Source organism: Crinia signifera, chromosome 1 (genome assembly GCF_055691185.1).
Source record: "Crinia signifera chromosome 1, ASM5569118v1, whole genome shotgun sequence".
Taxonomy (NCBI): Eukaryota; Metazoa; Chordata; class Amphibia; order Anura; family Myobatrachidae; genus Crinia; species Crinia signifera.
In genome coordinates, this window is record NC_139217.1 from 360,296,127 (window position 1) to 360,322,474 (window position 26,348).

At 42.3% G+C, this 26,348-nt stretch overlaps 1 protein-coding gene across 13 annotated transcripts in view; it reads right to left on the bottom strand.

Moving 5' to 3' along the window:
• Nucleotides 1-26,348, bottom strand: part of FBRSL1 (fibrosin like 1) — a 536,058-nt gene that overhangs the window by 47,687 nt on the left and 462,023 nt on the right. For all 13 annotated transcript variants that reach the window (XM_083150036.1, XM_083150030.1, XM_083149999.1 and 10 more), the window contains one exon: nt 678-726. In XM_083150036.1, coding sequence (XP_083006162.1) covers nt 678-726 — 49 coding nt within the window. The remainder of the gene's footprint in view (nt 1-677; nt 727-26,348) is intronic.

Genomic DNA, 26,348 nt, shown 5'->3' on the forward strand with positions numbered 1-26,348 from the left:
CGGTCTTAGAAATAACGGCAACCACAGACAAGGTATCTGCAAGCTTTCGGGCCTTTATTAGCCCTTCGTCAGGCAACACAAGATCTTGTGTTGCCTGACGAAGGGCTAATAAAGGCCCGAAAGCTTGCAGATACCTTGTCTGTGGTTGCCGTTATTTCTAAGACCGTGGGTGCTCGCATCTGGAGTTGCTATATATATATATATGAGCGCTTAGGTACATTTTCTTGTCCTGTACCCCAGGTTCTACACAAATTCAAGGTTGGTGCCCAGGAACAGCTTGCAGCACACACTAGTTATTCATAAGTGGGAAGGATACACACCCATTTATTGTTTAATGAATCCTTCACTTATTAATCACTCGCTGTACCTACAGTAGGTGTATCTACTCTTCCATACTGACAGCAGCGTAAACCATGGAATGACCCACAGTTGTCTGTTGCCTGATTGTCCCTTTACCTGTACATTAGAAACAACCAGTTTGTAAATATAAAAGTAGTAACAAAGGGGCATAAAAACATTACAAACAAAAAAAATACACACAAAAAAAGAAATTGCGTGCAAAATAAATTAGATGAATTGCAAGGTTGGATTACATTCTTGTAAACTAGATCATTTGTATTTACCATGCAGAAATTAAAAATGCACATCTGTAAATGATATATTTGAGACTTGCTTACCTGTGGAAGCAGCTGGAGTGAAGAGGACCTCAGAGCCAACATTGGAGCACTAGATAAAAGAGGAAAAAGGTTAATTTGTAGAATTCACAGCAAGGTATGCATCGTTATTTTTCATTAAAACTATCTTTTGGAGAAAGTGCGCTATATAAATTAAACTTACTTAAACAAAGGGGTCAATTCAATATGGTGTGAAGTGAATAGCGCCAGGAGGGAGCTCCCAAGCTATACTAATTCGCATGCTTAGTTGGTAAATGCCGTTACTCGTGGGTTTATTTTAGAGTACCGACATTTTCTGTTTTATGTGCACCGTGTTATTGCGGTTATGCCTGACTCCTGCTCATATCACAGGATGGGTGCAAGCAGAAAAAAATGTGTCGGCGTTAGCGGCACGCTGACTAGAATAACGCTGGGTGCTCCCTCCTGGCGCTATTCACTTTGCACAGTCTAGAATCGACCCCACTCTATGCCAACTTAAAAATAAATAATTACTACTCTGTGGAAAAAGCAACAATTTGCTATTCTGTGCAGCGGCTGTTTTATTTTTGTCCTCAAGGGTGCAACATTGAGCTATCAAACAGAACATAATTAGCAATGGAGAAATATTAAACTGATGGCAGTTGTTTTACAAGAACGGATTTATTTTGCTGCAGCTCCTGGACTACAATGTAGAATGCAAGACAAATTCATAAAGAGGATCCAAAAGTGAACAGACAACTGTCTGGGTGCACTCCAAAATGAGAGCTGCCAATTAATTGGAGCAAAAAAGAAAAATATATGCAATAAATTGTATTTAAAATGCATTTTAAGAATTCACCCTGGTTGCAAACTTGCTATCTGTAGCTTAGGTTGCTAGCACTCTGTGGTTGACTGGTGGAGTAACTACATTGAGTGCACTATGCCAATAGCCATATGGTGAGCTGGTACGCGTTGGATACTAATTAGGTTGACAGAGGAAAAGGTCGACACGAGTTTCTCAAGTTTTTCACCAGAACAGATGTCCCCCCCCCCCCCATACTTAACTATTTACGTGGACCTAGTGGGAGTATATTATAGTGCTCATTGCAAGTGCTGTGAGCTATGCGAGGGGACGCTGTAGATTGATACGATGTCCATGATGACGTAAGACGGCAGAAAACCAAAAACTATGAAAAAAAACACTAATGTTGACATTTTCTATGTCAACCTATGGACCAATAATGGTCCACCAATTAAGTGTTGATCCTAATTGGGTAGACCCTATGACCCATACCTGAAGGGCTGACCACTCCAACTGATTAACAATGGGTGTCATGGGAGTGCGTAAACGTCATGCAATCAGAGTGGTCTGTTACATGAAGTTTGTGCCTCCATCGAATATCGGATTACTTGGTAGCCCTTTCACAAGGCCCATACACACTGGAATAAAAATCTGGACATTTTAGGAACAAAATGACAATAAACCATTTGCTCCCAAAAGCAGTCTGCATAAATTGAGTTAACTTATTTGTCTGAAAGACCATATTTGTTTGTTTTCCATGTTTAGAAGCAAATTGTTAATTGTCATTTGCTCCCAAAAATTTAATTCCAACCAGCCAGTTTGGAAAGAGAATGCCTTTGGGCTTGCCTTTCTTGTTAATTCACTAGCAAATAATGGTGTCACACACCTACAGCTCTTAACCATTGTAATCTGGATTCTAAAGGGTTTAGATAAAGAAATATATCAGAGGTTAAGCTCCCACAAACTGCCAGAATAGTGGGGAACCCCCCTGAAATCAATAACTACCTAGTGGAAAGGGAAGGGTGTTTATATGGATAGGATTCTTGGTGAATCACATCATCAAAGCCCCACATCCACTGGGTAATGTCACAATTTGCTGTATTGGGTTATGCCAAACAACATGATATTTGGGTTGAACATTAAAGTTTCTCAACACCTAATAAATTCATCCCCAGATATTAAGCTGCTGAAAAAATAAAAAATGTCGGCAGGGCAGCACACATGAATTCAGTTTTCTCTGAATCCATTGCTTGCTATATTGTATCACTTTGACGTTCACTTTGAATCTGAAAGAGTCAATGAATAAACAGAGGCAACGAATGAATGGCAAGAAACTGGCAACAGCATTCATTGCAAGGCTGAAGCACTTCACAAAGCAGACATGAAATCTGGAGTGCCAAAATAAATAAAATAAGACTGAGGTATTTGGTGCTTAGAACCGCTTTTGTGTCTCCAGTTGCACGAACATTACAGGGAAATATCTATATATAGGGCTAGTGTCCGTTTGTGTGTCTCCATAACCCTACCATCTGTTAGTAGTGAGTGAATGTACAGCTTTCTCTCTCACACATGTTCAAACACAGAGGTAATCACAAGGTAGCAGACTAGCTTTCGAAGCATTTGCTAGTTAAAAAATAAAAAAAGACTTGTTTATTTCAATGCAATTGTAATGAGAATTTATGTGTAAATATTAAATGGCAAAGACTGCTGTGAAATCATGGTTACCTTTTATATCAATGTGTTCTAAAGTGTAACCAGAAATCTATTCAACACCATATCTAGTGCTACACAAAGGAAAACAAGTTATCATGCAAACAGCCACTTCTGTTCACTTCAACATGATCCATTATACACAAATGTTCAACTTTATTGTTCTCATTATAAACGGATTCATAAACTTCTATATTGTATACCGAGTGACGAAGCACGTTTTGCTTTGTTACCCACCCAGGTCACAAGTGACAAGAGGAGCCCTTTTTTAATCTGCAGCTTTAAAATATTTCATGGCTGCTCTCCCGACTCAGCATCATCACAGCCTCTATTCCAGCCTTGCAGACATGCACCAGCTGTCAAGTTTTATCATGCCTGCCTGTTCTTTGCGTCTACAAATTAACACCCTACCCGGCCACATGGGAGCTGATTAATCAGAGGGGGCGAGAGCTTTTACATGCAGTGTGTCTGTACAGAGAGAAATCATTCAGCTGTAGAAAAACCTCAGACATCATCTAGAGGAAACATCACCAAGCAAAGGGAATGAAGCAGACAGCAGGGCCTGCAGAACTGCAATGCTCAGAGAATAAGACAACATTGAAAGAAAAAGAAAAGAAAAAAGAAAAACTGAAAAGAATATGAATCTGCATTTCAATATTTTTTGTAAAAAAAGTTCTAAAGCTGGGTACACTCCTAAAGATATATCTGCAGATTTAGCTGTACACAGATTGGGCAGTGTGTTCTGAATGCGCCCAATCAGTCGCGACTGACTTACATGTCAATCACTGCCGGCTTGTGCAGCTAGTGTACGGCAGTGGGCGGATCTAACCAGAAACAATCCACCAATATATCTTTAAATATAATCAGCTATAGGCAATATCGTTCACAGACATATTGCTGCTACTCATTGGCCAATCACCCGCTACATGTTGGCCAACCAGTGTGTACACAGCTGAACAGTTCTATAATGATTGTATGGTTTCATAATAACTGGGGAGAAAGCCCCAACAAAAATGACAGCAGCAGTATCTAATTTGCTTTATCTATGGTGCTGTACTTTTATTACGAAGTAATCTCACCAAAAAACAGCATAATTATATACACAGCCGGTTCACAACTATCCATAGTGAATCTGTTCAGCCACTTACTATGAAAAATACTAAAATAGGATGATCAATAGGATGATCAGTTTTTTATAGATTCACGCTAAACAATAATAAGTGGAAACCACTCGTCACGTGTTAACATATGCTACCAGTACAAAAGAGTGTCACGTACACGTAACAAAAGCCACGTCACATTAACGCATTTTAAAAAGCATGTTAGTGTTCACGAGTTTAATTCATTTTCCCAGTGCCTGTGTGAATGGGACCTGATTTTGAAGACCTCCTTTTTTGGAGCACTCTGTCCCTGGACACTCAATAAAAAGGAATTTTGGAAGCACAAAGGATAAGAGTTGGTAGGAAGAGCGCATGACCCACTACATAGGGGACCCATCCAGCACTGGCCCTTTTCCCATAGCCGATCCTATGTTTAGCTTAAGCCCTGACATCTTTCCAGCTCCTGCCCTCTCTATTTATATGCATAAGATTATCCCTTCCTTCTGCAAAATGTCACCAATTTAGTTTAGCCTTGGGGCCCATTGAAAGTTTTACCTCTAATTCGGGGGAAAGGCATTTTTCAAGCTGTTACCACTTAACTGTACTGATACAGTCACTTGGGAGACTCAATATTGTTTACACATCCTGCTCAGTGGAATAAAGTAGTGTTGCCAGAACTCTGCCTGAGCTGTGAAGGAGACATTTGCTCTCTGTTTTATGAGATTTCCTCAATTTGTGGCTGTCTCAACGGTCGTAAAAGCAGCTGTAAATCAAAAGAGCTCCACAAAATTGCAATAACAAGCGTAGAACTGTGCTGCGTGGAGCATAACTGCAGGCAGCAGGAGGTGGAAGGCACCGGCTGATTTAATACCAGGTGCGAGAAATTCTTGGCAGTGCTGGCCGGGTTGCAGTGTTTGTGATGGATGCCCACGGAGAAGTCCATGCCAGCTCCAAAAGGATGGGGCCTTGTCTCAGCATCCAAAGTTGTGCGTCTTCAACCCTCCTCCCCACCACCCTGTCACAGTAAGGTTTTGTTCCAACAGCCTGCGCAAAAACTGGGCTTAGACAAATAACTGGAAAACACATAAAAACTGTTTAAAGCATTAGCAGGAATAGTCAACTGTGCATCAAAACATGATTATCCTACTGAGCAGCTCTCTTGGCCTCAGACCCAATGGGTTTAACAGATTTCTAGCGATGCGGCTTTGGGATTCCTAGTACAGATACTGCATAACATATGCTAAAATAACATTCAGGTTTACTGTCCCACTTAATAATTACACCACGTTTCCTTCTACAAGCCTGCGCGATTGGGTGCAACTCTTGAGAATAATTTGAGAGATAACATCCCGAATGCTCTCATTCTAAGCCCTCCCTGGATTTAGTCCCTGGAGACACTTCCATACGAACATGCTGTGTGAGCATTTGTTTATGCACAAATATGAGATGAAGAGGAGTTTCAATGACAGAAACTACATCAGTATGAAGATATTTAGTGGATAAAAATTTTTTTTTTTTCCCTTCGACAAAATCTCTTCATTTGACACTGCAGAAAAACTGTATTTTTTTTAAATTATTTTCTTAACACAATTTACAGATGAAATGCACTAAATTGTTACTCAGGGACTCACAGACTACTGCGATCAACAAAATATACAATAGAAATCTAGAACACTACAAACTGCTGGCGCTGGCTACCCCGGAAAATTTTCGGCCATGGCACGAATTCCTATGTGTGTGCCACTGGTGCTTCCAGTGTTGCACCATCTGGAAGCAGCACCACCAGCACAGCTGCTCGCAACCCCCCCCCCCCCCCCACGTTGCTCACCCAGACAGGGAATGCAAACCCAGGAATCCTGACAGGTCGGTAGCCAGAGGTACTTGAAAAGTAACAGACGAGCACCCATCATGGAACCCCCCTAGGTGGAAAGGCAATCTGTCATGCCCTGGCTTGTCTGAGCGCTAGCGGTCCCGACAACAGGAAGGCACAGTAGGGTTACTTGTACTTCGAACCGCAGAGAAAGCACCTCGGAATCCTCCTCTAAATTGAGGGAGCACAAAAAGGAAGGTCCCAAGTATGTGGGAAGGCAAGAACATCTACTACCCATAACCTGGGATATCCACTTATGCAGTTTGAGACCAAATTAAATACCCCCAATATATGACAGAACTTCCACCTCGCTTATATACTGCACCGCTTGCCAGGCACAAATCCAAAAGGGCTCGTCAAGAAGAAATATCTGAAGCAGAAATTCTTGAACCGATCAGGCCTATGCCCCTAGATGCATCTTCCAAAAATATATCTGAATCTTAGATATGATAAGCCAACACACTGAGATCTGATCGTGGCAGACCAGAATGTATTTTGTAGGCTAGTTGTTCAGCATATGGTTTCAACAGCTTTATTCACCCAGAAACCAACAAAATCTAGCCAGAGGAGACCACCTGTGGTATACGGATGACTGACAATGTCAACAATCGTCAATGTCAATAGGACAACATGCACAAGGTCAATATTGACAAAAGGCTGACACAAGCAATGGCAAGACAAAGCAATGATCGTCAATGATCATCATCCCAGAATGCCTTGCCACAGCTTTGATATTAGGGCATGCTAAAATTATGGCAAGGCATGCTGGAATGTGTAGTTTCACAACAGCTGGAGGGCCGCAGGTTGGACATGCCTGGTCTAAAGCATGGCGAGCAAAGTGTGCTATGACAGGGGACATTGTACAATAATTGGAAGTCTACATGCTTGGATGTCAACAGTGACACCAAAAAAAAAAAAAAAAAAAACTGTAAAAAAAACTCATGTTGACCTTTTGTCAAGGTCAACCTTCTGCTGTTGACCTAGACATTGTATGTGAGCTATACTACACCCAGCGTTAGTTGCTGTGTAGATGGATTTCAAAGTAGCATCCAACTTTCAGTCAGAGGTCTCTTCAAGGAAATCGCTTCTGGAAAAGGCAGAGCAGATTTGGGTTTTCGGCATTTGACTAAATTTTTAATTGGTAAAGTATTAGAAGTAAGGATCCGTTTGGATACCTGGAATTTGCAATTACATCCGGCCAGTGTAAAGCCTATTTACATCTATATATATCCCTATAAACATATGTGAATGCTCATACAATTTGTAAGAGAAATTGAGCTGACAGCACCCGGACTGAAAAAGCCCACCATGTCTATTCAATGTCAACCTTCCTATTTGAAGATTCAGTAGGGGATATGGCTGTATTCAAAATAATAATTTCCACAGAAGGTAGCTGAAGTGTCTTTAAAGGGAATTCGCAGAATAAAACCAATATTAATTGCAAACTAGAGAATCATCTACTGTATGTGCATCTCATGATTTTGGGTGCATTTTGGACGAAAACAAGTGGCTTGATAGGGTCCAGATTAGGTTCACGGCCACTTAGACCCCCAATCCCAACCCTGTGGTAATCTGGCTACTAGACAAAGTGGTCAGGGAAGCAAGAAATGGAAAATTTGCATAACATAGATGGGGTAGAGAACATGGGGTTTAAGAAACAAAATGTGGTGATATCCAGCACCCCACCACAGAGATGTGTATGCCGTGCACACCATGCGTCCGGTATGCATTCAGACACTGTTGTACCAATTTGGACTACTCCAAAGCTAGGGGTCTTGATTGGGTCCAGATTAGGTTCACTGCCAGTAAGAAACCCAATCCCGACCCCGTGTGGGTCCCGAGGCCCAAAAAGGGGCCCAGCTACTACACAAAGTGGGTCAGGGAAGCAAGATATGGCAAAGTTACATTACGTAGAGGGGGTAGAGGGCATGGGGTTTAAAAAAAATGTGGTGAGATCTGGGAGCCGACCACGACCATGGGGAGCATGTTCAGGGCCTTCCACTGGAAGGATTTGGATGAGAACTTTAGATGACACTAAGCAGGCACCTCATGGGTCTGTTGGAAGAGCTGTCATGCTTAAAAAAAGAAAAGGACAAAAGTAAAGTAATGCTAATTGCACAAGCAAACCCGAGAATGCCGGGTACCTCAGCTAGTTTAATATACATGGCTCAGTTCCCTTTTGGTTGTGTTTGTTTGTATTCTTTGCAGGAAGTAAAAGCACACAAGTGTGGGTGTCTGTGCCAATGCACCTGTGACAATACAGCTCTGGACAGTAAGTAGCTCAAGTATTACAGGCTACCAAAGGCCATACTACACTTGCTTTGGAGCTACTGTAGTTTATGGCAGCCAGGAAATGTACCTCATATTATGTCTGTTATAACTAATATAAAAATTGGAGAATTAGAATAGCCATGTGTAATAGAAAATAGCATGAATTTCCATGTATTGATATGATTGAAACTACAAGCAAATACATTTGAGGCATGTGAATTCTTCACAAATGCATAAAAAACTTCTAAATGTCACTAAATGATTCAAAGTTTACATTAAAAAAAAAAAGTTACAGCTTTAACATTGTTCCATAAAGCTGTGTACATATGGGGTGAATTCAACACATATTGCTGGCAATATGGTTGCTGAGTGACCATATTGCCAGTGATTTCATGTGCTGTGGGAGATAAATTGCTAGGAGCGCGCACCCGCTTCCAGCCCTTCATGGTCGCTGGTCGCAGGAGCATGTTCCTCCGATTATGGCTAGAAATTGCTTGTCGCTGGTGCACAACGTACTGTGCACCACCGACCAGCAATTTCTAGTCAAAATGAAGTAGAGACAGAATGAGAAGGAATAGCTTGCAATTTTCAGCCAAAATCGCTGGTCGCTAATGAAAACAGTACACTGAGCAATATATTGCTGAGAGATATTGCAAGTACACTGAGCAATATATTGCTGAGAGATATTGCAAGTACACTGAGCAATATATTGCTGAGCGATTTTAAGTCAAAATCGCCCAGCGACCAAATTGCACCGTGTGTACACAGCTTAATGCTATCACCTAGCACACTGAAATCCATAAGGGGCGATTTGCCCTTATTGTTCTACTCGGTGAAGTGGGGATCCGGTCAAAAGGTCACCAGGAAAAAGTTGAAATGGGTTTTTAATTTGATTATTTAATTTTTTTTTAAATCTATTTGCTCTTTAGCTGTGTACACACGGTGTGATTTGGTCGCTGAGAGATTTTGGCTTAAAATGGCTGTGTACTGTTTTTATCAACGACCAGCGATTTTGCCTGAAAATTGCAAGCTATTTTGTCTTTTTAGCCATAATCAGAGCCGCATGCTCCTGCGACCAGCGACCATGAAGGGCTGGCAGCGGGAGCGCGCTCCCTACGATTTATCTCCCACAGCACATGAAATCGCTGGCAATATGGTCGCTCAGCGACCATATTGCCAGCGATTTGAGCTGAAATTGCCCCCCGTGTGTACACATTACTTCTCCAAGGACATAGAGTTTTGGTGCACACTATAAAGATGTGTAAAAGATAAGATTTGCCTTCACTGACCACACTTGTCCTATTATAATCAATCATCACTAGCTCAGTAATTTCAACAGTGGTCTTGAAGTGCAGTGTGCACAGAAAAGCATGCATACACATGTAAGGATTTGTAACCATTAATAGAAAAATTTGGATTAGTGGCCCTTTAAAAAAGAGATTTAACAATGTACATCGGTTGTATCTAATTAGGTCATACAATATATGTTCTCATTTCAATAAGTACAGAGGGATTTACATATGCTCCAGAAACCCTGAAGAAGCAATTAAGTTTAAAAAACAGAGCTGCTTGCAACAGATAGAAAAGCTAGGCATTGGCTATTACATATCTACAATAAATAAAAATAATGCTTGGAGGAACGTTGTCTCTGTTCTACTGGCAAAGAAAGGGTTAGAGCAGCACAGATTCAGCCCAGGAAGCAGAATCCCAAGGCTGTATTCAGTATCACACTGTGCATCTGCTGTCTGTATCCTGAGGGGCCAGAGTGACACAGTGCAGAAACTGGATAATCACATCAACCAGATTAATGCATGTGTGTTTAAAACATACACCACTAAACATTCAGGATGATCAGCCCTAACGCCTTGTAAGTTGCCTGACCAAAAAAAAAAATTAGTTTTAAACACCACAGTGATCATTTACTAAAAGTGTAGTACTCCATTTAACTACTACAACACCAAAACAGCTTTTCATTTTGGGATATGCATCTACATAAATGGGAACAGCATTGATTTTGTGTGTAGTTTGGTGTCAGGTCTCTAAAGGTGCCCATACTATGCGTGCTCCTACACACATCACATGGAACAAAAAGTATGTGCAGCCCGTGCTTTTTGTACTAGATTGTATCTCATTTGGAACAAAACGCATGCGCTTTAAACTATATGGGATCTAGTTCAAAATGTACGGAGCACATCGCTCCATGAATGGGCACCTTTAGATCGTAGAAATTGAATTCCATTCAATTTTTTTTCTAAAAGCTTACTTTAAGATCGTTAATGAAACTCCAGAAATGTCTGCTCTTCCCAGCGGTGAGGTATTAAATGTGGGTGATTTAAGGTTACAGTGGTTATAATGCCAGTAGATCGGATACACACATTTTATTTTTACTATTAACATTAAATTGCATAATGCAAAGCATCTAAGTGACTGAACAGTGAGATTTTGGCTCACAGTTTTGACCATACAATCAAAATTGTATGAAAAGTTAGTCAAAATCTCAAATGTTTCTCTTGCTTGATTCCCCTGGTATCTGATACAAAAATAGACTGTGCAGGCAAGGCAATTTTTACTATGCTGCATGTGATGTATGTGGCCATAGGCCAAATAGCAGAGTCAAAAATTGCAGGCGCATGTAACTAAAATCAGTTTCATGCACTTCCAGGGGAAATTGCATTGTCAAAATCGTCCGTAGCCAGAAACGCACCGTGCATGCCCCTTAAGTGTGTGTTACATACCGGGAAAGTTTCATTTTCACAGAATACATAACATACTGGGGGTCTGGTTCTCTGATCAACAGGCCATTAGCTACAGGGTCATCTGATTGAGGAAACAATTTAGTGTTCATTCTAGCACCCGCCATCTTTGAAAACCCATGCAGTTCCTCTTCCCTGCCTGGGGTGTCGCTGTCTGCTGTAGTGCTTCTAGCACAGTGTGGTCTGTATATCAGCACTGATATGCAAACCAGACCTGTGCTAGAAACACCACAGCAGACAGCGACACCCCAAGCAGGGAACAGGAACTGCATGGGTTTTCAAAGATAGCGGGTGCTAGAATGAACACTACAATTGAATAGTTAGTTCCGATAGATTCATATTCGTACAGAGACCAGCTGGGGTGCACACCACAACTAGAAGGGGAATGCAACTGTTATTATTTATTAATTACACATCAGTCACTGCCCCAGTGGAGCTTACAATCTATCACACAGACATTCTAGGGTTAATTTTGTTGGGAGCCAATTAGCCTACCAGTATATTTTAGGATTGTGGGAGGAAACCGGAATACCCAGAGGAAACCCACGCAAGTAATGTGCACAGCCCCCATGCTGATGAGATTAAATGAATGATCAGTGACCTGTTTTCATGCCCAACAGTTTTTTATTTATACCTGTTTAACCTGGCACTTCTAGGAGCAATTAAAAAACAATTGAATAGCACCCCCCCCCCCCCCCCCTTAGATTGATCAGATCATTCACATTCAGCGGCTGAAGTAAAATGAGAATACAAAATGGGTCAAATGCAGAATCAAATGCAAATTGGTTGAAAGTGCACTCATATTGCAAGCGCTGAACTAGATATTAGTCAGCGTTATAAGAATTTATGGTACTGCACTCACTCTAAGTATGTTGCAGATTTGTCCACTTAAAGCTAGCCTCAAAGCATAGCTTTATGTCGACACGTCTAGAGGGACAATAGCAATCACCAGGATTCCACCTATATAAATGGGGGTAACTCAATTGTTTATCAATACCAATTGCCTGTCTGAAGTGATGAGCGATCAAAGGTGGTATATTTTTAATTGCACTCATACAGGCCAGAATGGCTAAACCAAACAAGTGCTGTTTGGGTACTTTTCTCATATTTCAGCACGCCAGCATGGGATGCAGTGTGCATAAATGTGTCTCCAAGCAGCTAATCGAGCAACAATGGAACTGCTCTGTATTTCTAAACATTTTTTTAAATAGGTCAATACCATCGGAGGATGCCTTTACCAAAAAGGTGTGTACTTTGGGGGGATGAAACCATTGAAACACCCCAATAGGTAATTATTTAACGTTTGTGGTTTTGGAATCAGCTGGCATTAAAACATGGGCAAAGCTTTGACAATAACCTGTGGATGGAATTGTGGTCTTATACAGTTAAGGCCCACATACACTAGTCAAACTTGTCCTATGAACAAGTCGGACCAGTTTGCCCTTGAGAGCTCCCGGGAGGCTCACTTAGGATTTGGCACTTGATGTGCCAAATATACATGCAATAAATCACATACAATTTACTGCATGTAAATCCCCTGGAAGATGGCAGGGGTGGGCAGCGGGTCCCTGCGGCGGCTGGGCAGTCAGTGGGGTCCCTGCGGTGGTTGGGCACTCAGCGGCGGGGTCCCTGTGGTGGATGGGAACTAGTAGCGGTATTGGCAGAGTGGGAAGCGGCTGCGGAATCTAAAACCATATTTTGAAAAGACTCGCCGGCTGTTCATTGGTGGGGAGAATTCTCTCAGGCAATCAGATGGGAGGCCGCTGATTGGCTGAGAGAATTCTCTCAGCTAATAAACCAGTCTTTTCAAAATATAGTTGCACGTTCAGCAGCCCCTTCCTGCCCCGTTATATTGCTATTAGTTCCCATCTGCCACAGGGACCCCGCTGACTGACCATTTGTAGCAGGGACCCCTCATGCTCTGCCTCCCCAGCCACCGCAGGGCCGCCACTGCCTCCCAGCACTGCACGTACCCTGCTGCCTCCCCAGCCGCCGCTCCGACCCACTGCCCACCCCATGGACCCCACCGCTGCACATAGGTGTGTGCCAGCGGTGCTAAAAAGCATCCGCGATGTGCCAGTGATTGGTCTGATCTGATCAATTTAAAGTGCAGCCCGTCTGACCTCCAACTCAGACGGAATGTCAGCACGTGTCATTTGGGACGATTTCACGGCCCGATCCATCCGAATCGTGTGAAATTGGGCCCAAATCGCATAGTGTGTGGGTGCCTTTAGACTTCTCTTCATCCATACAACTATCGCCAACAGTTTGCTTGAGCTCTGCACTAGAGGATGCTAAGTAAGAGAACACTCACAATTCCTCCATAAAACAGACTTCAGTTTACGTTTTTTCAACTAGATTTCATGTTCATGAAACAGTTCTATATAAATAGAAAAAGAGCTAAACATAAATATAGGTGACAGTAATTCAAATGAGCTGCAAAATCGGTCTCTAAACTCTAAGCAGGTGATTCAATTGCACATCATGCCTCCTACTGGGTGTACATATGAATGTGGTCTATCAATGTTATTCAATTGTTGCTCTGACCAGTGCAAAGTTTGTTTGGACGACTGAACTACATCTTTAGACAGTTTGGCTTTTATGCACGTCAATACTAATGGGTGCCAGAACACAGAAACAATTGAATTGATAGGTCGGAGTCTATATGTATAGGCGCATCAAATTTTTGTGTTCCCCGAATCAACTGTTGCTATGATCAGGCACCTATTACTTTCTCAGCACCAGAATGCAACAGGTTTAGCCACTTTGCATGGCTAAACAGAACTAAAATTATGCAGTAATCAAATGCAAAAACTCACATCAAAACAGTACACTTTTAGCCCATTTCTGCTCGCCACCTAAGAAGGCAGCAAGCAGAAATGTCAACAACAGCGATGATCGTGCCTGAACTGCAGAACTATCAAATTGCTGCAGGCGGGCAGCACATAGTGGTCGGCACCTAAAAAGAACCCAACCCCCCCCCCTCCCTCCCCAAATAAACAACCAACTGAATAACCCCTTAAGTATCACACAACTTCCATTTGTATTACTAACATACATAGAATGAAACAAAATATGTTTATAGAACAAGAACTGTGTGCCATTTATAATAAAGCATGTATAGGCTTGCAATAATATCCCTTTAATCCTTGTATCAGCCTTGGAACTTGTGTGGTTTCTAGGTGTCAGACATTAAAGGGATATTATTGAAAGCCTATACATACACAACTTCCCATGCACCTTCTACTTCTTGAATTTTACAATATTGTGTTTGTTGGAATAAAATTAAAAACACAACACAAATGTTTACTGCTCCCCAAAGACCTTTCGCCCAATTTTTTTTTTCAATTACAATTTTGATTAACCTACTCATTAATAATATGCCAGCACTGTAGCACATACTGTACTTTTCCAGACCTGAACAGGTTAAAAACATAAACCTGAACTGAAAATCAAGACCAGAGTGCAGGGAAATCATATCAAGGAATCCAACTGGGCTAGAAAATGAGGTTCTCAATTTTCTTTCAGCTTCAGAAGAAAGGATAAACATCTCACATAATGTAACCGCCTCAGTGCCAAATATGCCTAGACTGAAGATTTTTTTTTTCTTTCTTTGCAGTAGTGGACAGAAGCTAGAACCCTCAGGGCTTTAAGAAACATATAAAACATATAAAAGAATATATAAAAAAAAAAAAAAAGACAGATGGGCCTACAGGCAACTATAGAATATATATATATATATATTTTTTTCCAATTTATTTATTTAGTGTTCCCGGTAGGCTGTAGACAGCGATGCCCGGCGCTTCCCTAGCAGTGCAGATCATTCTGGGGGCCGGGGCCACTCCCTTCAGCGACGGCGGCAGCCGGGCTCGCCCCTTTTGACGGCGGCGGCCGGGCCCGGTCCGCCCCTTGACGCTGCCCCCGTAAAAAGGACGTATATAGAGAAAGAGCTAAGCTTTCGGGTTTTAACCCCCTTCGTCAGAGCACAAATCCTACAGCCTATGCTCTGACGAAGGGGGTTAAAACCCGAAAGCTTAGCTCTTTCTCAATACACATCCTTTTTATTGCAGAAAAAAGTGCCTCTGGAGTGCCATCTTTTCTTTGGAATTGGTGTATTGCATTATTCTCTTGGGCACCGGGGCCCGTTGGGAACATTTTACGTGAGTGCCGGCTGGATTGGACTCTGGTGATATATATATATATATATATATATATATATATATATATATATATATATATATCACCAATCACGTTCCTGGTACTCCGTATACCCCAACTGGGGTGTCTTGCCCTGGTGTCTTGCCCTGGTGCCTTCCGGATGTGATGGTTGACACTGTATATCCTCTTAGATGCTGGCAGCACTCAGTTTTGTTCCCGCTAGGCTGTTTTAGCGGTGCGCTGCGCCCTGCCCGATTTTTACAGGGCAAAATGCGCCCTGCCCTACTAGCAGTGCCCCGCTAAAACAGCGTGGTGCCTGCCCTGGCTGAGTGCACGGGGAAGCGCAGCGCCGCCTTAGACGGCGACTCCCAGCACTTCCCCGGCAGCACGGTAACTTCGGCGGTGCCGGCGCCGCCTCCTTTAGTGACTGAGCCCGCCCCTTTTCGCGACCCGGCACGCACCTTTTTGTGACGTCGCTGCCCGGGACCGCCCACAATTGTGACATCGGCGGGCCCGGTCTGCCCCCCTTGCGCTGCAGCGCCCTGCCCGCCCTCATTTCAAGAGGGAACACTAACTCAGGGACCCATGAAACAGGTTTAATGCAGGTGAAACATTTTATTCAACGTTTCGGGGTACGTGACCCCTTCGCCAAGATAACAAGAATAGTGACAGTGTAACATCTTAAATACACTAAATCATATGTAATCAATCAGCCATAACATTAAAGGCTTTAATGTTATGGCTGATTGATTACATATGATAGATACTGCACACACACCAAAGATAGCAATTTTGTACTGTCTGCACAGGCCAAATATGAACGCAGTCAAATACTGATGGTTGTCCAAACGCTTTAGCAACATGCCTGTTATGGATGATTGATTACATATGACACACACACACCAATTTTGCACTTTAGGCTTATTGGTTACTATTACATTTTATTTATAAGGTGCCACAAGTGTTTTACAGCACCGTACAAAGGACCTATGGCCAAGTCACACAGTCAAAACCACTTAGTGCACTAAGACAAAATAGCGTAGTCAAAATTGGCAGCAGCCTGCCCATGTGGACATCCCTTAAGGGTAGTATTCAATTGTTATAACAGCCAGTCTCCATTGAACACCACGTGACAATATTAAACGGAGGTTTTTTTGTGCATATTGAACTCATAATGGTCAGGTTAAACCACGCATTAAACCGACCAAACTAACAGGTTGAAATAAGTGACTTTTTATGTATTTCAGATCGCTACCCCCAGTGAGCTGCAATTAGATCAGCGCGCCCCTCAGCAGAAAAAATTAAATACCACCAGCGGAAGTGCAAGGGTGTGGGGACAGGCCATGTATATATACAACAATTGTTTGTGTGTACACACTGAGCGATTATTGCTAGTGAAAGACTTTAACTAAGCAATTTAACTAAGCAATTTGACTAAATGCACCAGCGATTTTGACTCTGGGCGATTTTGACTATACTAGAATTAACATACTTGGTTGGTATTCATTGCAGATCGCCTAGTGAATATCGCCCTAAGCAGTGAATAGCAGCGATTTTGACTAGACAGCCAGTGATCTAGTCAAAATATTCTTGCCTGGCAACTCTTTTTTACTAAGCGATATTATAGGGAGATTTGTCTAACCTTGACAGAGATCCTTACTAACCTTTTAGTTAGACTATGTATTCAAAATCGCTTAGAAGGATCGCTCCGTGTGTACACCCCTGTAGATGTATGAAGTGATAAGGGTGGAGAAGTGAAAAAGTGCCTGGTACTTTATCACCGGCCAATCAGCTCCTAACTATTAAGTTACAGGCTGGGTTTAAAAAGGGACCATTACAAGCTAATTGGTCAGTGATAAAGTACCAGGCACTTTATCACTTCTCCCTTATCACTGCTTCATACATGTACCCCTGAGTTACCAAGGTACTTCGGCATCTTTGTGGCCCCAGCTTACGCAACGGAACTTATGTACTAAACAGCGTCAGGTCATGATCTTTGCGCTCCACCACCCTGGGTCCATGCCACCACATATTACCTTTAGTAAAGTTGTTAGCGAGTGAAGCAGAGCGGAGTGAGCCACGGAGCCCGAAGCGTGGCTAGTGAAGCGAGACTGCGAGGGGACAATGGTGGTTAAGTAGCGGCTAACGTAACTGCCGTAGCCACAAAGATGAGGAAGTACCAAATTTTTTATATTTTTTATTTCTTTTAAAAAGGGGAGTGATAATAGATGATATATATTGTATATGTAGGTATTTAAAAGGTTCAATTATGTATGAAATGACATAAAGTTGACATTTAAGGGTCTGTCATATCAAATTTACCGGGTCTCACATTGTACTAAGTCAACGAGCGGTATTATGGTTGTGAATTCCATTCACATTCTCAGAAATTGTTCCTACAACCCACAGTGGTCTATGCAATATGTACCAGAGTTTCCTAACATTACATGCAAAAAAAAAATCAATAAATCAGGATCTGTGCTAGGACTACTGGAAGCTGCAGATTTTCAGAGACTGGAAAGAAACTCCCTCCGAGATGAAAGAATAGAGGCCTGGGCTAATCTCTCTGATTCTGCACTGCATGGTGGCTCCTTCTGACAGGAGAAGATTGCTGCATGCTGGGAAGGGAGCACTGTCAAATGCCCTCTATCTCCACAGGGGAGAGGTTTCCTGCTGAAATTTTCAATGGCTGCATCAGCTCAAGCGTGTAAAGTGGTCCCAAGTCATGCTGGGAACACAGCAAATGGTGATAGAGGTAGAAGGAACGGCCAGGAGAGCAGTATATAGATGGAAGCCACGCAGACAGGAAGCAGCTATCAATACTGCAGCAAGCTCACAGCATGCTAGAGAGGGAGGACAATTAAAATGGTTTATAATGTTGTAATGTCAAATCTATCAAACTATTTCAAGTATTCATGTTTCATGCACAAGTCACATAATTGTAAGTGGCCTTACATGATTGTACCAAAGACATGAAGTTCTGCTGTTTAGTGGTTACAAAGTACTTTAATCCACAGCAATTAATGCGTAATTAGCATTGATCAATATAATGCAAGTAATTAGACATTACAATTAAAATCCTGGTTGGTTGCTATGGGTTTAGCACATTTGCATTTTCTTTAAATCAGCAGTCATCAATTCCATAACAGTGGAACAGAATACAGACAAAAAAAAACATACTATAGTTCAGTGATGTCACCATATAATGCCTAAAATATGGCTGATTAACTGAGAACCGAACAAGCTCAGGTTTAAAAAGTATTATTTTCCTTTTTATTACAATTGCTATAAATTATTTATATATATATTCAGACCCTAAAGACCTAAAATCTTTCATACTTTGTCTGGTCATTCCCCTACCCTCATATTTCCTTTTTCCTTTATGTGTTTGTTATTTAAGAATGATACTTCAATATTTTGCACTAACGAGAAACATTAAGTTATTCTGGATTGTATCTCAATGTAATTTGTTTTAAAGAGGATTTTTGTGATCTCAATGTCAACTTTTAATGTACTTCCCAATTTGTATTATTTATGAAAAACAATAAATATTTCTCTGTCAAAAAAATAATTAATAGCAACCAGTTTGGAGCATCCTATCGCCAGCATTATTTCCTGATAGGGAGATAACGCATACCAAATTTATTTTCTGCTTTGCTGCTTGGCAAAGCCAAATAATCACCCAAATACTAGCGGCCCTCCACACTGAGAATGTGCTGTCCTGCAGCGAGTAATTCCTACTCCCAAGGCCTTTTGAGAAAGATGAAAATGAGAAGGAAAGAAAGAAGGAAGAGTATCCATGTGCTTTCTCTATACTGCAAAGTGACACAGAGGAGCAACAAAGTCATATATAATGATAGTGGAGGCTCGCTCCCAGCATTGGAGTAGAGTGGGGATATGATGGGGCTTTGGGATCTTTCACAAGAGAAATAAAATGTGACAACCATCCAACAACCTGACACGTCAATGCTTTCTTTACAAACATACCCCCAAAAAACAAACACAATAATTCTATATATAAAAAGGGTTTCAAATTCTTGTTCTTGTTAATGACCTGACACTGAAGATCAGCCATATGACACATCTCAATCATCTTCTAGGTCACAGGATCTCAAACATGGTCCTCAGGACCCCACACATTGCATGTTTTGCAGGCCTCCTAATAAGAATCACAAATAATTAGCTCCGTCTGTGATCTTTTAAAATGTGTCAGTGAGTAATGAGTGCACCTGCCAGATGACCTGGAAAATGTGAACTGTGTGGGGTCCTGAGGACGGAGTTTGAGAACCCTTGTTCTAGGTAATGAGATTCACTATGGACTTTAAAGAACACTACTGAGCTTGTGATCTCTTAATAGTGCATACTGGGGGAAGGAAAAATATAAAAAAGTCGCTACATGCTTATTTTTTCTGTTCAGAGCAATCACAACTGGATTTGTGAAAATCTGTGAAGTGTAACTAGTTTACAGCTTCACATTCAGTTACTGGATTGATTTAGGCATGAGATGGACAATGGTCTTTGATGGTGGATTTCCATCTTCCCATATATCCTGTAATGGGCCAAACGTAATAGAAACCTCACTTTCTGATTCTCACAACCTGATTACATTTGGCCCATTGTCTCAAATGCGCCTCCCTTTAAATGGCAAGGAATTCCTGGTTAGCAGCTACCTGGCCAACACATAGGCATTGCTGTAAAGCACTGAAAGGAAATAAAGAATTTTTTTGATACCTGCAAAACAGCATTTACAAGTCAAAATAACAAAATAAACAAAACCCAGAGCGACAAAAGTCTCCAGTATAAAATATCCCAAGGACAATAACCTCTCTTCTGGAGTTCTGGAAATTGTTCATACATAATTCAAGGACCTTACATAGTGCATTATAGCAGATTTAAATTCCAGAAGCAAAAACCGCCCCTTTCACTAAATGGTTACCAAGTCTGTCTTTTACGGAGATGAACAGGTGCACGAATAAAAGCAAAACCCTAACAAGAGCAGAACATTTCAGTCAGAGGGCCCATGAGATCTCTTCACACTGCCTCAGTGTTGGCTCTTCAAACCCTTGCTTAATCTGCATGATGTACTCACAAAGTTAAACTGCACAGATGTTCAACAATCTGTACTGGTGAGAATTGCTCTAATATGGAGCAGATAGTGGTTATCTGCTAATATGAAGTTTACTAATGCTGGGCTGCTGTGGTTTTTTTGTTTACAACACTTCCTTGTCCATCTAAAAACCAATGACCAATGACCAGAGATAAAACCTATGACTATAGGTGAAAATGTGTGCTCTTTTAGCAAATACAAATAAATGAAATCATAACTGGACAAAGTCTAGGAGCCAACAGCAACCACATTTGGTTGTTTGGTTGCTGACAAACTGTTCCATCATGTTCTAATGGAAGACAAAACACTAAGGGGGATATTCAATCTCCGTCGAGCATCTCCCGTGGGGGAGATGCTCGACGGGCCCTATTCAATGCTGTCTTCCCCGACAGCATTGAACAGGGTTTCCTGGCAGAACGAGCCCGACATCTCTAGCTGTCGGGCTCGTTCTGCCGAGAACAGCCGGGGAGTGACGAGCTGCCGGCTGCATCTCGTCACTTCCCGGCCGCAACTCGCGGCCACGCCCCCTTTTCGCTCCCCGGCAGGCGGGACATTGAATCCCGCCTGCGTGTTCTCGGTCGAGCTGACCGAGAACGGGACTGGGTCAGGACGGGCGAGCAAGCTCGCCTGCCGTGACCTGAAGATTGAATATCCCCCTAAGTCTTTATAAAAAGGACAATGGCTTCTAGGTGCAATTCATTTCTTGCCCCTCTTAGCCATCTACTGGGTACACGATGGGGAATTTCAATTGTTCCATATAGGCGCAAATGCAGCATTGTGACACCTTTCTTCCTGCAGCCTGCTGAGGTGGCAAAAAGTAAAGTGGTCATAGGTCTATGGTTCGGGTGCACTAAACAGGATATTAAACAGGTTTAGCAGCTACCTGTGTGTGTGTGTGTGTGTGTGTGTGTGTGTGTGTGTGTGTGTGTGTGTGTGTGTGTGTGTATATATATATATATATATATATATATATATATATTTCATTCTAGCACCAGCTATCTTTGAAAACCCATGCAGTTCCTGTTCTCCGCCTGGGGTGTCACTATCTGCTGAGGTGTTTCTAGCACAGGTCTGGTTTGCATATAAGTGCTGATATACAGACCACGCTGTGCTAAAAGCACTACAGCAGACAGCGACACCCCAGACAGGGAAGAGGAACTGCGTGGATCTTCAAAGATAGCGGGTGCTAGAATGAACACTAATATATAATTTAACCAGCCAATCATGCAGATCCAAGCACAGATAAACGTTTTCATAGTGACACAGACAGAATATAGACTGAATTTATTGACTGAGCAGACCTGTAGCTCTGCTCAACCAGCCCTAATCACCAACCTCAGCCACTATCTTTCAAACCTATATACATATGCAATGTCTCTCAAAACACAAGAGCAGGAAGTTAAATATATATTATATATCAGGGCTCGACAAATACCGGTCGCCATGGCGACCAGATTCTGCTTCCTGGTGACCAGATTTTTTACAGGAAGGGAGGAAGCAGAATTTTGGTCGTGGGTAGGTCAGCAGCAGCGCGTGCAGCGTTTCCAGATCCACCTGCTGCTGGAAGTCCCCCCCTCCTGGCAGACAACCAGCAGCGCAGGCACCGGCGCCCAACCCTCTCCCCATTCTGCTGGAAGTCAGCGGCGTGCGCAGCTGTCTCCCCACCCTCTCCTAAATAACAACCAGCAGCGCAGGCACCGGCGCCAGTCCCCCTCTCCACCTCCTAACAGACCGCCAGCAGCGCAGGCACTGGTGCCTGACCCCGCCTCCTAAATGACCAGTGGCAGCGCAGTCTCCAGTGCCCGACCCCTCTCTCCCCCCTCCTGCTAAAACCTGGAAGTCAGCAGTGCAGGGCAGTGGTGTCTGACCTCCCTCATGCTGGAAGTCAGCAGCACTGGTACCTGCACCTGACCCCCTCTCTTGCTGGAAGTCACCCCCCACCTCCTAACTGGCACCAGCACCTGACCCCCCTCCTGCTGGAAGTGGTGCCAAACCCCCTCCCCCCTCTCAGTTTGAGGACTGGCAGGACTTTTAAAAGTTCTGTCCTGAGTCCTCTTTCCAATCCAACCCAAGGCACCAGCATGGAGAAGCAGTGGCCTATGTCAGGGATCAGGCGTGGTGGGCAGCACTGGGGTATGGATAGCCTGCCACCAGTGAATGGGAGGCCTGCTGGTAAGAAGGATGCCTGCATCCTCTCCCACCTAACCACCTGTCGTCCCCTCATCCTGTCACATTTCAAGTGACCATTTCAACCTCACCCATTTTCTTCCATCACCTTACACCCTTTCGCCACCCTCTCGCTTTCCTCCTAGCATCTGCCCATCAACTCCTCCTGTCTCCTAACCCCCTTTTGCCCCATCACCTGACCATTTCTTACCTCACTCCCTCCTGTTGTCTCACCCAATTTTGCCCAGTCACCTCTCCTAGTATGGCTGGCTCCTACACCTTCATCCTGGCTCCTAGATTTTGTAAAAATTTGTCAAGCCCAGTATGTATGTATGTATGTATGTATGTATGTATGTATGTATGTATGTATGTATGTATGTATGTATGTATGTATGTATGTATGTATGTATGTATGTATGTATGTATGTATGTATGTATATATATATATATATATATATATATATATATATATATATATATATATATATATATATATATATATATATATATATATATATATATATATATATATATATATATATATATATATATATATATATCATTTTTTTTTCTAAACAAAAAAATTCAGATGTGCTTATATTGGGAAGGATGTTGGTCCAGATGGACTATAACCTTCAGGGTACGGAGAAGTAAATTATGGCTATTTGCCAGGTACCCTGCGGCCTGGGTAATGATCTCCTTTCCATTTGAAAATTGTTTGTTCCAGTAGATTTCCCCAAGACAAAGAAAAGAGGGAGCCAATGAAATGCTATAATTCAGTGCTGCCTTATTCAGGGCTACAAATCCAGCAACATCAGGAAAGTCATTGTGAAAAATCACATTACACAGGAAGATCTGCAAAAACTCTCATTAATAGGACAAACGAATGCTGATTAATTGGACACATTCAGAAAACTGTAGACATTCAGTTTATTACCCCTCTTCCCATTGCATATCTCTATTGCTGACAACATTGGCCATTCCAATGAAACACAGGCCACTGCCAGTACGGTTTGGGATATTGGGCCAGATGCACTAAGCTTCAAAAAGTGATAAAATGGAAAGTGATAAACAACCAACCAATCAGCTACTGTCTGACTTTTTTCAAACCCAGCCTGTGACATGGCAAGTAGGAGCTGATTGGCTGGTGACTTATCACACTCAATTTTATCACTTTGTGAATCTTAGTGCATCTGGTCCTTATACAATAAGCAAATGCAAATCACTAACTCAATATCCGCTGGAAAGATCAGTTTACTAGGATAGCCCTATATAAAAAAAAATGAGTAGTAATATTATTGCTAAATATGGATATCACAGTCACTCAGCTCATTGTGACCTATGTAAAGGTGCATACACATGGTGCGATAAAATTAGATTTCTCGCTTATTTCCTTATGAGTGATATTGCTCATTTTATCACCCAGTTCCACACTGCTGCCCCCCGACGGCTGATGAGCGCTCCCACGAATGGTTTTTGACCCCCTCCGTTGTCTGTGCATGCATATCGTTGACAAAGGCCATGCTGAATGGCCCATGCTTCCCCCCATCTGCAAGTGTGTATGCATTTGCCGATGCCGCAACCCTGCAGGGTCCCCACTGCTGCCTATATCCACAGTGGTGAGGACTGCACCGTGTGTATGCACCTTTAAAGCATTATGCCTTTAGGTCAGGTCAGTGGTTCTCAACCTTGGTTCTCAAGTACCCACAACAATGCATGTTTTCCAGGTCTCCACACCGAATCACAAGTTAAATAATTAGCTCTACCTGTGGATCTTTTAATATGTGTCAGTGAGTAATGAGTGCACCTTCCGGGTGACCTGGAAAACCTGCACTGTTGGGAGTACTTGAGGATCGAGGTTGAGAACCACTACTTTAGGTTATTGTTAAAATCTTTGGTGACTTCTAGTATTGTAATCATTTAGATTAATGAAATGTAGTATAAAATGTCAACATAGTCTAAAACATAGTATTTATGAATATGTATATACAATGTAAAGGTAATTCAGGCATATAAGTACCTGAACCAGTGTTGCTTTCACTCTAGTTTCCCTACCACAAACATGCAAGCTAAATGGGGCACAAATATGTAAGCATTGTTGTAGTGCCAAGAGGAAACCCAAGGGAAACATGCAACCACCACCATCCAAGCAGTAATACCATAACTAATCCTTGAGGGCCCAATAAACTCCTCATACAAGTTGCTCAATGAGCATGGTAAGACTAAAGTCCCAAACACAATAGAAGATATAGTTCACAATATTGCTCAGAAAATGCCTTCTCAGCGATATTGTTCACAATATCGTCTAGTGTGTACACTAAATATCATTAATGATGCACGCTCCCGCATGCCGTAAATGATGATTGATGTCTTCTGAACATGCAGGTCAATTTGGCTATATAGCCAAATGACCTGTCTGTTCAGTGGGTCCCAGTGACATCACTCAACGATATTTACTTTAGTAATATAGTAATATAGTAGGTAAGGTTGAATAAAGACCATCCATCAAGTTCAAACTGTTTTAACTAGAATCCTTGGAGTAAGTCCTAGTTACCAATATCGTTCAGTGTTTACACATAATATTGGGACCCACAGCTGCTATTGTTAATATTGCCGTTTAGTATGTATGTGGCTAAAAAACATACTGCAAAAGTAGAGCACCTACAATTACTTGTATGGTCACATAAAAGGTAAGAAAAAGAACAGACTTGGCACATGTCTATAACATGACATGACCGCCACAATGGGGTCAATCCTATTCTACGCAATGAACTCAGGGAAACACGCACAAAAGTGTTTGCTGCCCCATAGGGCTCTGAACATTTTGAGCAAAGAAGGGCTTTCAGCGTCCAAAGGGTGGGAATTCAGGTGCTGTTGCCAGTGTTAAGGCCCCCATACTTTAGTCCGACTTGTTCTAAGGACCATGTCCTTGAGCTCTCCCGGTGGCTCGCTTACTTCAGGGCTCGACAAATTTCTTCAAAATCTAGGAGCCAGGGTGAAAGTGTAGGAGCAAGACAAACTTAAAACAGGCACGTTGCGAGCTGAAGGTGCACGCCAAAGTTTTACACCACACTGCCGTTTACACGCTATATCACACACCGTAATACCTATTGCATATTATACCACATGCTACAAAGCCCATTACATGTTATACCAAACACGTAATGCCCATTACATATAATACCACACACTGTAATGCCTATTACATATTATGACACTTAAGTGCTTCTTACCTAAGTGCTCGATGGTATGGTTTTCTTGCTTGATGTCAGGTAGGTGCTAGGGATGGCCAACGACCATCGATGTTTCAAAATAATTGATGGTTTATGGCTGATGCTGAATGCTTTTGCCATCGATGGGGAGAACCAGATGGTTTCCCTCCATCGATGGCACAGCAAAACTATGTTTTGCTTCCCCCCCCCCCAAAGTGCCAGAGCATGGAGCATAGCTCCGCCCCCCACAAAGCCCAGCCACTGTTTTGATTGGCCCACAGCCCAATCAGTCAAATACAATGGATGACTATCAACAGGTAAAAATATTGATGGTCATCCATTGCATAGTTTAACACTATCGATGGCAACGGCAAAGATGGCCATCCCTAGTAGGGCAGATCCAGAAAAAAAAGAAAAATGACATTATAGGGCAAAGGGGTTTTTAGTGATGCCAGGGAGAGGGAGGAGTGCAGAGAGGGGGACAGAAGTGCAGAGGGGAGAAAGTGAGAATGAGAGCAGAAGAGGGAAGAGAGAATAGTGGAAGGAAGAGAGAGGAGCACGGAGAGA